The sequence below is a fragment of the Hemitrygon akajei genome, chromosome 9, assembly GCF_048418815.1.
Source record: "Hemitrygon akajei chromosome 9, sHemAka1.3, whole genome shotgun sequence".
Taxonomy (NCBI): Eukaryota; Metazoa; Chordata; class Chondrichthyes; order Myliobatiformes; family Dasyatidae; genus Hemitrygon; species Hemitrygon akajei.
Genome location: NC_133132.1, coordinates 25075355 through 25089285, shown reverse-complemented (window position 1 = coordinate 25089285; position 13931 = coordinate 25075355). Strand labels below are relative to the sequence as shown.

The window sequence follows — 13931 nt, the reverse complement described above, 5'->3', positions numbered from 1 at the left end:
ATAATTATGAAGATATGTTCAGAGCCCTTTTATAAGACTAAAAATGATTGGGAAAGAGAACTTAACCTTACTATCCCTATTGAGAATTGGGATAAAATTCTTCAATTAGTTAATACATCATCTATATGTGCTAAACATTCATTAATACAGTTTAAAGTTGTGCACAGGGCTCATATGTCCAAGGATAAATTGGCTCATTTTTATTCCTATATAAATCCTATTTGTGACAGATGTCATTCTGAGATAGTGTCTTTAACTCATATGTTTTGGTCGTGTCCGCTTTTGAAAAAATATTGGAAAGATATTTTTGATATTATTTCTGCGGTATTGAACATTGATTTACAACCTCATCCTATTACTGCAATTTTTGGTTTACCAATGATGGACTCACTCCATTTATCCTCTTCCGCTTGTCGAATGATTGCATTTCTTACATTAATGGCTAGAAGATCTATTTTGTTGAATTGGAAAGAAATTAATCCTCCTACCATATTTCATTGGTTTTCTCAAACTATGTTATGTTTAAATTTAGAAAAAAATTAGAAGTGTTGTATTTGATACTTCTATTAAATTTGAAAAGATATGGAGACCATTTATTCAATATTTTCATATGATGTAATATGACCCTGTTCCAAGCCTATTTGTTTTTCCAGTTTTGATTGTATATATGTTGAGAGGATCGGAGTTGACGACACTGATGATTTTGAATTGTTGTGAGATATTATAAACAGCCCTTTTTTCTATTTTTTCTTTTTTTGTTTTTTTCTTTATTAGTTATTAGATTATTAGATTAGTTTTTTTGCATAATTTTTTTTCTTTTTTCTGTTTAAAAAAAAATATATATTATGATATACCTAGGTTTGCCTTGTTTATTTGTATATTGTATCGTTCATGATTTGGGAATACTCATTTATACTGTAATCATTGTTTATGTATTCTCTCATGTTTAGTTGAAAAGTGTATGTTTGTAATCCCATTATCTATGTATCAATTTTATTTTGTTGATATTAATAACAATAATAAAAAGATTGAAAAGGAAAAAAAAAGAAAGGTAGTTATCAGATTATGTGAACTAAGGTTTAAGAATGCTTGGATTGTCAACTGCTCTGTAAACTGCGAAGAGCTGTGGACACAGCTCAGCACATCAGAGAAACCAGCTTCTTTCTATGCACTCTGTTTGCAGCTCACTGCTTTAGTAAAGCAGCCGGCATAGATGTCATCCATCCTGGACAATCTCTCTTTGCTTCGGGCAGAAGTTACAAAAGCCTGATAGCATGTACCACCGGGCTCAAAGACAGCTTCTATCCCACTGTTATCAGACTCCTGCATAATACAATGGACTCTTGTCCTCACAATCTGTCTTGTTATGATCTTGCACTTTGTTTACCTGCACTGGACTTTTTCAGTAGTTTTTGCACTTTATTCTGCATTGTTATTGTTTTACCTGTTCTACCTCAATGCACTGTGTAATGATCTGATTGTATGAACAGGTTGCAAGACAAAGTTTTCACTATATCTGGATACATGTAACAAGAAAAGAACCAATACCAGTACCCAGGTACGTTCAACCAGAGTTTAACGTCTGGTAATCCCCAAACCTCTGATTCATGCCCAGAGCATTATCACTGAGGGAGGATACACCAATTAAAGGAGAGAAAAGAGTTGGGAGTTTGGAAGGCAGCTTGTTGTGGGCAGAGCAAAGAATGGTCTCTTCCACAGTCCTCAGATAATCGCTTACCTGTGTACAGAATCCGGCTGACCATTCCAGGGAAGACCATGAGGTACATGGGCAGAAGTTTAAGGTAGCCACAGAGAATGCAGCCAGCCTTGACGTGGCTCAGGTTTTTCGCAGAGAGGCACCGCTGAACAATTACCTGTGTGGGACAAAACATAAGCTGGGAACTAAATCCTCAAAATGGTTACTGTAAAAGGTGTCCTCAGCCACTAGGTCACAGGGCCAAGGGAGCCACTGCATTTACACGATATGGATTTGAACCTGCTCTGATCATCACCTGATCTCTGTAGTCTGAGATCCCCACCATCTTCTTACAGTTACCATCAGGCAGGAGGTACAGAAGCCTAAAGCCCCACACCACCATGTTCAAGAACAGTGACTTGACTTCCCTTCAACCATTCAGTCTTGAAGTACAACCCAAATCAATACAATTCAGCTTCACTTTGATCACTTTGCACTAAAATAGACCACTTCTTTTTGTTCTACTTTATTCTTTCTTGTAGAAATTGTGTATAATTTATGTTTTTTTATTGTGAACACTGCTTACCTGATGCTGTGTGCCTGTGATGCTACTGCAAGTAAGTTTTTCATTGGACCTGTGCCCACATGGACTTGTGCAGATGACAATAAGCTCATCTTTGACTTTGATTTCTACACTCTCTCTAAATCATTTGATGAGGCATGAAGACATGAGATTGATTCCACATCACACTCAAAACAGGTGATGGAGAGTGCCCTTATGTTCTGGATATCTTCTGTGGGAATCTACACTCAGTGGTGACTTTATGAGGTAGAGAAGTGGAACCTGGTATGGTCTTCTGTTGCAGAAGCCCATCCACTTTGAGATTTGACTCATCTCTAAGCAAGAGATGCTCTTCTGCACAACACTTTGTAACACATAACAACACACACAAAATGCTGGTGGAACACAGCAGGCCAGGCAGCATCTATAGGGAGAAGCGCTGTCGACGTTTCGGGCCAAGACCCTTCGTCAGGACTAACCGAAAGGAAAGATAGTAAGAGATTTGAAAGTAGTGGGGGGAGGGGGAAATGCAAAATGATAGAAGACCAGAGGGGGTGGGATGAAGCTAAGAGCTAGAAAGGTGATTGGCGAAAGTGATACAGAGCTGGAGAACGGAAAGGATCATGGGATGGGAAGCCTCAGGAGAAAGAAAGGAGGAGGGGGAGCACCAGAGGGAGATGGAGAACAGGCAAACAACTAAATATGTCAGGGATGGGGTAGGAAGGGGAGGAGGGGCACCTATGTTCGTGACACTTCTCATGCTTTGAATTTTTTCAATGATTTTAAGTTCCCTGGCCCCCACCGTCTTATTTTCACAATGGACGTCCAGTCCCTATATACCTCCATCCCCCACCGAGATGGTCTCAAAGCTCTTCGCTTTTTTTTGGATTCCAGACCTAACCAATTCCCCTCTACCACCACTCTCCTCCATCTAGCGGAATTAGTTCTTACTCTCAATAATTTCTCCTTTGGCTCCTCCCACTTCCTCCAAACCAAGGGTGTAGCCATGGGCACCTGTATGGGTCCCAGTTATGCCTGCCATTTTGTTGGCTTTGTGGAACAGTCCATGTTCCAAGTCTATACCGGTATCCATACCCCTCTTTTCCTTCGCTACATCGATGACTGCATTGGCGCTGCCTCTTGCACACGTGCTGAGCTCGTCGACTTCATTAACTTTGCCTCCAACTTTCACCCTGCCCTCAAATTTACCTGGTCCATTTCTGACACCTCCCTCCCCTTTCTTGATCTTTCTGTCTCCATCTCTGGAGGCGGCCTATCTACTGATATCTACTATAAGCCTACAGACTCTCACAGCTACCTGGACTATTCCTCTTCTCACCCTGTCTCTTGCAAAAAGGCTAACCCCTTCTCACAATTCCTCCGTCTCCGCCGCACCTGCTCTCAGGATGAGGCTTTTCATTTCAGGATGAAGGAGATGTCTTCCTTTTTTAAACAAAGGGGCTTCCCTTCGTCCACCATCAACTCTGCTCTCAAACGCATCTCTCCCATTTCCCGCACATCTGCCCTCACCCCATCCACCCGCCACCCCACTCGGGATAGGGTTCCCCTTGTCCTTACCTACCACCCCACCAGCCTCCAGGTCCAACGTATAATACTCCGTAACTTCCACCACCTCCAACGGGATCCCACTACCAAACACATTTTTCCCTCCCCCCCTCTTTCTGCTTTTCACAGGGATTGCTCCCTACGCGACTCCCTTGTCCACTCGTCCCCCCCATCCCTTCCCACCGATCTCCCTCCTGGCACTTATCCTTGTAAACGGAACAAGTGCTACACCTGCCCTTATACTTCCTCCCTCACCACCATTCAGGGCCCCAGACAGTCCTTCCAGGTGAGGCGACACTTCACCTGTGAGTCGGCTGGTGTGGTATACTGTGTCCAGTGCTCCCGGTGTGGCCTTCTATATATTGGTGAGACCCGACGCAGACTGGGAGACCGTTTTGCTGAACACCTACGCTCGGTCCGCCAGAAAAAGCAGGATCTCCCATTGGCCACACATTTTAATTCCACGTCCCATTCCCATTCTGATATGTCTATCCATGGCCTCCTCTATTGTCAAAATGAATCCAAACTCAGGTTGGAGGAACAACACCTTATATACCGGCTGGGTAGCCTCCAACCTGATGGCATGAACATTGACTTCTCTAACTTCCGTTAATGCCCCTCCTCCCCTTCTTACCCCATCCCTGACATATTTAGTTGTTTGCCTGTTCTCCATCTCCCTCTGGTGCTCAACCCCCTCCTTTCTTTCTCCTGAGGCCTCCCGTCCCATGATCCTTTCCCTTCTCCAGCTCTGTATCACTTTCGCCAATCACCTTTCCAGCTCTTAGCTTCATCCCACCCCCTCCGGTCTTCTCCTATCATTTCGCATTTCCCCCTCCCCCCACTACTTTCAAATCTCTTACTATCTTTCCTTTCAGTTAGTCCTGACGAAGGGTCTCGGCCCGAAACGTCGACAGCGGTTCTCCCTATAGATGCTGCCTGGCCTGTTGTGTTCCACCAGCATTTTGTGTGTGTTGTTGTTTGAATTTCCAGCATCTGAAGATTTCCTCGTGTTTGCACTTTGTAACACGTGGTTATTTGAGTTACTGTCACCTTCCTGTCAGCTTGAACCAGTCTGGCCGTTCTCCTCTGACCTCACTCATTAACAAGTCATTTTTTTGCCTATAGAACTGCTACTCACTGGATGTTTTTTTGTTTTTTGGACCATTTTCTGTAAGCCCTAGTGACTGTTGTGCATGCAAATCCCAGGAGATCAGCAGTTTCTGAGATACTCATATCATCCTGTCTGGCACCAACACAATCAAAGTTATTTAGATGACATTTCTTCCCCGTTCTGATGTTTGTTCAGAACAACAATTGAATCTCTTGACCACGTCTGCATGCTTTTATGCATTGAGTTGCTGTCATCTGATTGGCAGATTAGATATTTACATTAACAAACATTTTATAAGTTACTGAATGAGATTTACTTTGTTTAAAAGTTGAGATACTTAATCAGTTCTTGCAGAAAATCAAAATTAGACATTTTATGAAAATAAACTTTCACATCCAACCGTATTAAATCCTTTGCATCATTACCCATTTCATCCCCAAGCTGGTTCATCATCTTGGGTGGCTTGCCATTTTGTTTCTTGGTTCATTGGAATGAAATAGTAGATCGTCCACGGAAAGTCAACTCACAAACACTTACCAAAACTTGACCAAATGCCTTGGTATGATTTTACAGAACTAATTTCCAACTACACAGTAGGGATTTAGGACACTGGTCTTTGTCAATATTGTTTCGTTAAAGCTGCTGCATGTTATAGCTGTTGATTCAATAAATCTTTTATTGCTGTTGTTGCTCCTCCAGTGGTTTTGCCCTGATGTTTTCAAGTTAGTAGGTAAAGATACTCACTACTAATTTCACGATTAACAGTTCATGTCTTCAGCTTCTAATCATTGCTTTGTTTTTCTTCTTGTCCATCCTTTGTCCAGCCACACCTCCTCTTCCATAGCGTTTTTTTCCCAAATTCTTTTTTTTAATCAGTAAACAGGACGTTGCCTGGATTGGGGAGCATGCCTTATGAAAATAGGTTGAGTGAACTCGTCTTTATCTCCTTGGAGCGACAGAGGATGAGAGGTGACTGATACAGGTGTATAAGATGATGAGAGGCATTGATCGTGTGGATAATCAGAGGCTTTTTCCCAGGGCTGAAGTGGTTAGCCCGAGAGGGTATTGTTTTAAGGTGCTTGGAAGTAGGTACAGAGGAGATGTCAGGGGTAAGTTTTTTACACAGTGAGTGGTGAGTACGCGGAATGGGCTGCCGGTGGCGGAAATGATAGGGTCTTTTAAGAGACACCTGGATGGCTACATGGAGCTTTAAGGTAGGGACATGTTCAACACAGCTTTGTGGGCCGAAGGGCCTGTATTGTGCTGTAGGTTTTCTATGTTTCTATGTTTCTTGTTTTCATCCCTCCACATGTAGAACTTCCTAACATTACATCTTTGGGTTTAATTAACCTTGGTTACACTGGTCATTGTACCTGAAGTGTTAATGATGTGGACAGACTACAGAGGAGAATTGGTTGCTGTCTTGAAGCAAGTCAGAATGGATAAATCTCCAGGGCCTGACAAGGTGTTCCCTCAGACCCTCCAGGAGGCAAGTGCAGAAATTGCCAGGACCCTAGCAGAGATATTTAAATCATCCTTAGCGACAAGTGAAGTATCAAAGGATTGGGGATAGCCAATGTTGTTCTGCAATTTAAGAAAGACTCTAAAAATACACCAGGAAATTATAGGCCTGTGAGCCTGACATCAGTAGTGGGAAAGATATTGGAAGGTGTTCTAAGGGACAGGATATATGAATTATTTGAATAGACATGGACTGATTCAGGACAGTTAGCATGGTTTCGTGCATGGTAGATCATGTCTAACTAAAACTTATGGAGTTTTTTGAAGAAGTTATCCGGAAAGTTGATGAAGTAGATATTGTCTACTTGGACTTTAGCAAGGCACTTGACAAGGTCCCACATGGGAGCAACACACACAAAATGCTATGGAAACTCAGCAGGCCAGTCAGCATCTATGGAAAAGAGTACAGTCGACCCTTCGGCAGGACTGGAGAAAAAAAGCTGAGGAGTAAATTTAAAAGGTCAGGGGAGGGGAGAGAGAAACACAAGGTGATAGGTGAAACCTGAAGGGGGAATATGAAATAAAGAGCTGGGAAGTTGGTTGGTGAAAGAGATACAAGGCTGGAGAAAGGGGGAGTCTGATAGAAGACAGAGGCCATGGAAGAAAGAAAAAGGGGAGGAGCACCAGAGGGAGGTGATGAGCAGGCAAGAAGGGAGGGAAAAAGGGCTGGGGAATGGTGAAGGAGTGGGGGGCATTACTGGAAGTTAGAGAAATCAATGTTCATGACATTAGGCTGCAGGTTACCCAGATGGAATATAAGGTGTTCCTCCAACCTGAGTGTGGCCTCATCACGACAGTTGAGGAGACCATGGATAGGCATATTGAAATGGGAAATGGGAAGTGGAATTAAAATAGGTGGACACTGGGTGATTCCACTTTTTCTGGTGGTCGGAGCATAGGTGCTCGGTGAAGCCATCTCCCAATCTACGTCAGGTCTCACCATTATACAGAAGACCACACTGGGAGCACCGGGCACTGAGGTTCCCACATGGGAGGTTAGTCAAGAAGGTTCAGTCACTTGAATTAGACATTAGCTTTGTGGGAGAAGCCAGAGAGTGGTAGTAGATGGTTGCCTCTTTGACTGGAGGCCTGTAACTAGTGGAGTGCCACAAGGATTGGTACTGGCCCCATTGTGGTTTGCCACAATCTGGACGATAATGTGGTTAATTGGATCTACAAGTTTGTGGATGACACCAAGATTAGGGGTGTAGTTGACAGAGAGGCTTGTAGCAGGATCTGGACCAGCTGGGAGCAAGGGCTGAAAAATGCCAGATGGAATTTAATGCAGACAAGTGTGAGGTGTTGCACTTCAGGAGGACCAACCAGGGTGGGTCTTACACAGTGAACAGTTGGGCCCTGAGGAGCGTGGTAGAACAAAGGGATCTGGGAATACAGATCCATAATTTATTGAAAGTGTCATCACAGGTTAATAGGGTCGTAAAGAAATCTTTTGGCACATTGGCCTTTATAAGTCAGCGTATTGAGTACAGGATATGGGATGTTATGTTGAATTTGTATAAAACATTGGTTCAATGGTTCATTTATTGTCAAAGTATGCATGTACAATACAACTCCAATTTAGAGTATTGTGTGTGGTTTTGGTCACCTACCTACAGGAAAGATGTAAGCAAGGTTGAAGGAGTACAAAGAAAATTCACAAGGATGTTGCCAGGTCTGGAGGACCTGAGTTATAAGGAAAGATTGAATATGTTAGGACTTTATTCCTTGGAATGTAAAAGACTGAGAGGTGATTTGATAGAGATATACAAAATTATGAGGGGTATAGATTGGGTAAATGCAAGCAGGTTTTTTTCCACTGAGGTTGGGAGGGACAACAACTAGAGGCCATGCAAGCTCAACTTCAATGTTTAAGAGAATTTTGGATAGGTACATGGATGGTAGTGGTATGGAGGGTTATGGTCCTGGTGCAGGTCGGTGGGACTAGACAGTTTCATTGGTTCAGCACTGAATGAATGGCCTGTTCTGAGTTGTACTTTTCTATGACTCTAGTCAGAGATTCATCATTAACACAAATGCTGACACCCCCTGCATTACCTCCATCCACCCTCACCTCATTTTCACATTACCATAATAGGGATAGAGTTCCTCTTGTCCTCACCTGCTACCTCACAAGCCATCCTCATCCAGAACACCACCTATCACCTGCTAGCTTATAGTCCTTCCCCTCCCCTCATCTTCTTATTCTGGGTGGTGGCCCACCAGGAAACATCCCCTCCACTCCCACCCTGTCATGACCTACCAGGACCTTGTATGTTCCATTCAATAGACAATAGACACTTGGCCCTTCAGCCAGCACCACCATTCAATGTGATCATGGCTGATCATCCACAATCAGTATCCCGTTCCTGCCTTCTCCCCATATCCCTTGACTCCGCTATCTTTAAGAGTCATCTAACTCTTTCGAGTCATCTCTCTCTCTTCTAAACATCAGCCTGTCCAACCTCTCATAAGGCAACCTGCCATTTCCAGGAATTTATCTAGCATTCCTTCTCTGAACTGTTTGCAAAGCATTAATGTCCTTCTTTGAATAAGTAAACTAGTACTGTTGCTGCCTTTCCGCACTCTGGTTCAAAGCATTTTTCCTCACACTGAAATACACCTTGTTTATTTAAAAAGGTGGCCTATATTCGTTGTCTATTTCTAAGCACCTCTCAGAAGGTTTTATTCAGATTTATCTATTGCACGTACATTGAAACATACTGTGAAAGGCATCATTTCTGTTAACCATCGACAAAGTGCAGGATGTGCTGGGGGCAGCCTGCAAGTGTAGCTACCCACTCTGGCTCCAACATAGAATGTCTACAATGCTCGGCAGAACAACACAGAACACAATGAGCAGCAAAACAATAAACACCTTTCCTCCTTTCCTTCTTCTCACACAGGGACAGTACTCGAACTCTAGGACAGGCCTCAATGCCACCTGTCTCCGGTCTCCACAGTTTGGCCATTGGGCTTCGACATTCAGACTTCTGATTGACCTTCAGGGTTCCATCTTTGGTATCAACCCTTGGCAGAACCCCGAACTCCAGGGGCTCTGACTCTCCGGCCCTTGTGCTTCCTCCTTCTTGAATGGACCCACCACTGTCACTGGTGTTCAATGCAGACCCGGACTGTGGATGTCATTCGTCACCTATTCATTCACCTTCGTAGTTGAACTTTGAATGCTGAGCATGGTATAGAGGCCTGACCTCTAACTACTTCACAGCCCTGTACCTAAACCCTAATTTGACCCTTCTTTGCCCCACAAAACCATTCCTACAAACTTAAAAAAATAAACAGCTTTCTGAGCCAGGAACTTGATGTAGACTGTATCTCGGTACCATCTTAACATATAACCATATAACAATTACAGCACAGAAACAGGCCATCTCAGCCCTTCTAGTCCGTGCCGAACGCTCACTCTTACCTAGTCCCACCGAATATAACCATATAACAATTACAGCACAGATATGGCATCTTAACATTACAAGATTAAATAATTCACAAGATTTGATAGATTATCAATTTTTTTCCAGAATCTGTATGTCCCTGGCAGTGCCAGCATTTATTACCCATCCTAAATTACCTCTGAGAAGGAGGTGCCATTTTAGAATGCCATAGTCATTCAGTATGGAAGCAGGCCCCTGAACCCAACTTGCCCATGCCAATCAAGATTCCCATTCAAGCTAGTCCCAATTGCTTCATAATGCTCTAAACCTTTCCTATCCATAATATAGTACTGTACAAAAGTCTTTGGCACATATATAGCTCCTAACCAAGGTGCCTAAGACTTTTACTCAGTACTGTATTAGTTAACGCGGAGTGGAGAGCGAGATTGTAAATCTGGCGGGAGCAAAGGACATTGGGAATGGCGAAGGTGGAGCACCACGGGAGGGGTGTGGGACTGTCGGCAGAGAAAGATTGCCGGGGCGGGAGTAGCGTGGTTGCAGACACACCCAGCCCTGAGACACCAGGCAAGGTCATCCGATTCCAAACAATTGGTTTATTGATCATTACAGAATGTCTCTCTGGTGCTTCCTGCTCCCTCTCCTCTTCCTTCCCCTTTTCCCAACCATGATTCCCCTCTCCCTGCCCCTTCCCACTCCCAGTCCACAATAGAGACCCATATCACAATCAGGTTTATAATCACTCACACGTGTCATGAAATTTGTTTTTTTTTTGTGGTAGCAGTACGGTGCAATACCTTTTAAATGCTGTTATTGTATCGGCCTGAACCACTCCCTCTGGCAGCTTATGCTATAGGCAATCCAAGTATAAGCCAAAGTCAAGTTCTTTGACATATGCACCAGTGCAGAGAAAAATCTCCTTGCAGTAGTACCACAGGCACATAGCATCAGATAAGCAGCATTCATAAAAAAAACAAGCACAATTTTTACAATGAAGAAGACAATCAGCACAAAATAGAGCAATGTCCATTTTGGTGTGATGTGATGAAAGTGTTGCTAAACTGTAGTGAGTAGAGTTGTGCCAGTTGGTTCAAGAACAGAATGGCTGAAGGGAAGCAACTGTTCTTGAACCTGGTGGTGTGGGAATTTGGTCTCCGTACCTCCTACCCAATGACTCAGATGGTGGGAATCTTTGCTGATGGATGTCGCCTTCTTGAGGCAGCAGAGGGATGTATTGGGCTGAGTTGACTACTGTTTGCAGATTTTTATCCTCCTGTGCATTGGAATTATGGACCACCCTCTGGGAGAAAAAAGTCACCCCTCAGGGTCCTACTGAATCTGTTCCTCTCACTCTAAACCTCTGTGCTCTGGTTCCTAACTCCAGTGGTGAGGGTGAACCCATGATGTTTCAGAAACAAGGAAGGATTTCCAAGTCAGGACAGTATGGGACTTGAAAAGGAACTTGTGTATTGACATTTGATCAGCTGAATCACAGAACAAGTACAATTAAGATCCTACGTTTAAAAAGATCAATACTTCCTATTATACCCAAAACATTGACTGTTTATTCCTTTCCATAGATGCTGCCTGGCCTGCTGAGTTCCTCCAGCACTTTGTGTGTGTTACTTTGAGCATCCAGCATCTGCAGAATTTCTTGTGTTTATGCTTCCTATTATGTTTTATTCAAATATTTACCCCCAGGATCCAGTTTTGAGCTTACTTTCTATAAATCATATATCCCTTCAGTAAGAAGGAAGCAACCTGGGCTTCCTGGTTGACCTTAGACCGGGCATGTAATCTTACCTGATCGGTGCACCAGTACCAGAGTGCCGAGATGCTGAGCCCGAAGGTCAGGCCAGGCCAGGGTAAGTCTGACGTGATTGGATCACGGAATAAGTGAAAGGAGTCTGGCCGGGGTGTGTAACAGTTGGCACTGATATTCAGCAGGGGGTCATAGGTTTGGCTTGGGATGGCGTTCATGTACTTCTCCTTCATGGCTTCGTAGCCACCCACTGAATTGAAAGCTGTAAAACAAAATAGCTGAGTTTGGCCCTTGGCTCAAAGTGTTACCTGTTGACGGAAAAAGTGATCGATGGAAGTGACATACCATTTACATTACTGTGCGGAGCAATGTATGACCTTTAACCTCGCCCTCTAGCAGAAATGAGGCCATGCCTTTTAAAACTGCTCCCTCTTCCCACAACTTTTTATTCTGTCTCCTACCCCTTTTCCTTTCCAGTCCTGATGAAGGGTCTCAGCCAAAATATCGACTGTTCATTTCCCTCCAGAGATGCTGCCAGACCTGCAGAATCTCTCCAGCATTTTGTATGTGTTGCCCACCTGCTGCCAGGTGAGAATCCCCAATCTCTATTTCAGGGGCTTACAGTCTGAGTCTAAGTGTGGAAACTAGCCCTTCAGCCCATTGAGTCTGCGCTGGCCAGCAAGCATCAAGTTCTGCCCACTTCCACACCAATCATGTTTTGTTCTTCACACATCTCACAGCAGTTCTTGCAAATTCAGGCAAAGCAGGGGAAGCTAATAGATTTTGACTCAGACCAGAGCTGGAAGGTTGTAACAGTCCCATCTCAGTCAAGGCAGATCAGGAGCAGTTAGAAGATTCCTTCATGCACATCAATCCTCTCAGAACCCTTTCTAAATCCCACTGAGATGTACTTTTCCTGGAGGGGGAGGTTCACCAAAATGATCCCAGGAACGAGAAATGTTTGATGTCTCTAGGTCTGTACTTGTTGGAATTCAGAAGGATGAGGGGAAGGAGTTAGGAATCTCACTGAAACCTCCCAAATACTGAAAGTCCTGGATACAGTGGATGTTGAGGGGATGTTTCTATTAGTAGGAGAGTCTAGGATCTGAGGGGACAGTTTTGGAATACAGGAATGCCCCTTTAAAACTGATTTGAGGAGAAATTACTTCAGCTAGAGGGTGGTGATTCTGTGGATTCTGTGGAGCCACTTAGGGCTGTGTAGGCCAGGTCATTGGGTATATTTGAGGCAGGGATTGATAAGTTCTTGTTTGAGAAAGGGGTTAAGGGTTACAGGGAGAAGTCAGGAGAATGGTGTTGTAAAGAAAATCAACAGGCCTAATTATCTTATTGATTTATGGACTCTGTTCCTTCCCTAAGAACGCTCTGTGACTTCCCTTCTGTTGGTAATATCAGCCTCCATTCCTTCTTTCTACTTGCCTTCCACTGCCAGTTGGAGTTGTAGGCAAGACCCAAGACTTTAAAGCAACTGGCACATATTAATCTGGGCGTGATTGCTCCACCGGTTAGGGAAAGAGATGGAGTCAACAGAGCAAAGCATCCAGGTCCTTACACTGATATATCCCCTGGGCCTGGCTGAGGAATGTAGAATCAGGGGTCACATTCTTGAAATATGGTGCTTATAGGAATGTGTAATTAGCTATTTGTCTGTAAATGTTCCATTGATTTTCAGCTACTTGTAGAATAGCTGGTTCTGTAACTCAATCGTTTCTTTGTCTGTGAGATTGAGCCATGGCAGTGTGAAATAAGACAGACAGATCTTGTCTCACAGGCTGTTCTAGTCAGAGCAGATTCCCTTATCTGTCCAGTTTGAAAAGATTCAGTGTAAAGTAAGTCCACAAGGCAGGTTCATTGTTAGAGTGTGACAGTTAAAATTAGAATCAGTTGATCCACAGTTATAGTACGTTATCTGTTGCTGTGTTCATTGTTTACAGTTGGAGTTCATTACCCGTAGTTGAGTTACTTGTTAGAGTGAGTTGGCTACACTTAGAATTCACTGCCTGTTGCTGTGTTACTTGTTAGAGTGAGTTAGTCAGTTACCATACACTACTTGTTGCTGTGTTTATTGTGAGAGTGAGTTGGTCACAGACTAAGTTTATTACCCGTTACTGTGTTACTTGTTAGAGAGAGTGGTTCATTTGGAGGTTATTACCTGTTACTGTATTACTTGTTAGAGGGAGTTGGTTATAGTTAGACTTCACTGCCAGTTGCTGTGTTACTTATTGGAATGAGTTTGTTACAGTTGGAGTTTACTATGTGTTATTTGCTGACAGTGCTACAATATGATT

The 13931-nt window shown here is 43.5% G+C and overlaps 1 protein-coding gene across 1 annotated transcript in view; it reads right to left on the bottom strand.

Annotated features, from left to right (window-relative positions):
* The window catches only part of slc5a1 (solute carrier family 5 member 1), a 126786-nt gene that overhangs the window by 31926 nt on the left and 80929 nt on the right, over positions 1–13931 (bottom strand). The window contains exons 8-9 of the mRNA XM_073055661.1: positions 11667–11887; positions 1739–1874 (exon numbers count right to left, since the gene is read on the bottom strand). Of these exons, the coding sequence (XP_072911762.1) occupies positions 1739–1874; positions 11667–11887 (357 nt within the window). The remainder of the gene's footprint in view (positions 1–1738; positions 1875–11666; positions 11888–13931) is intronic.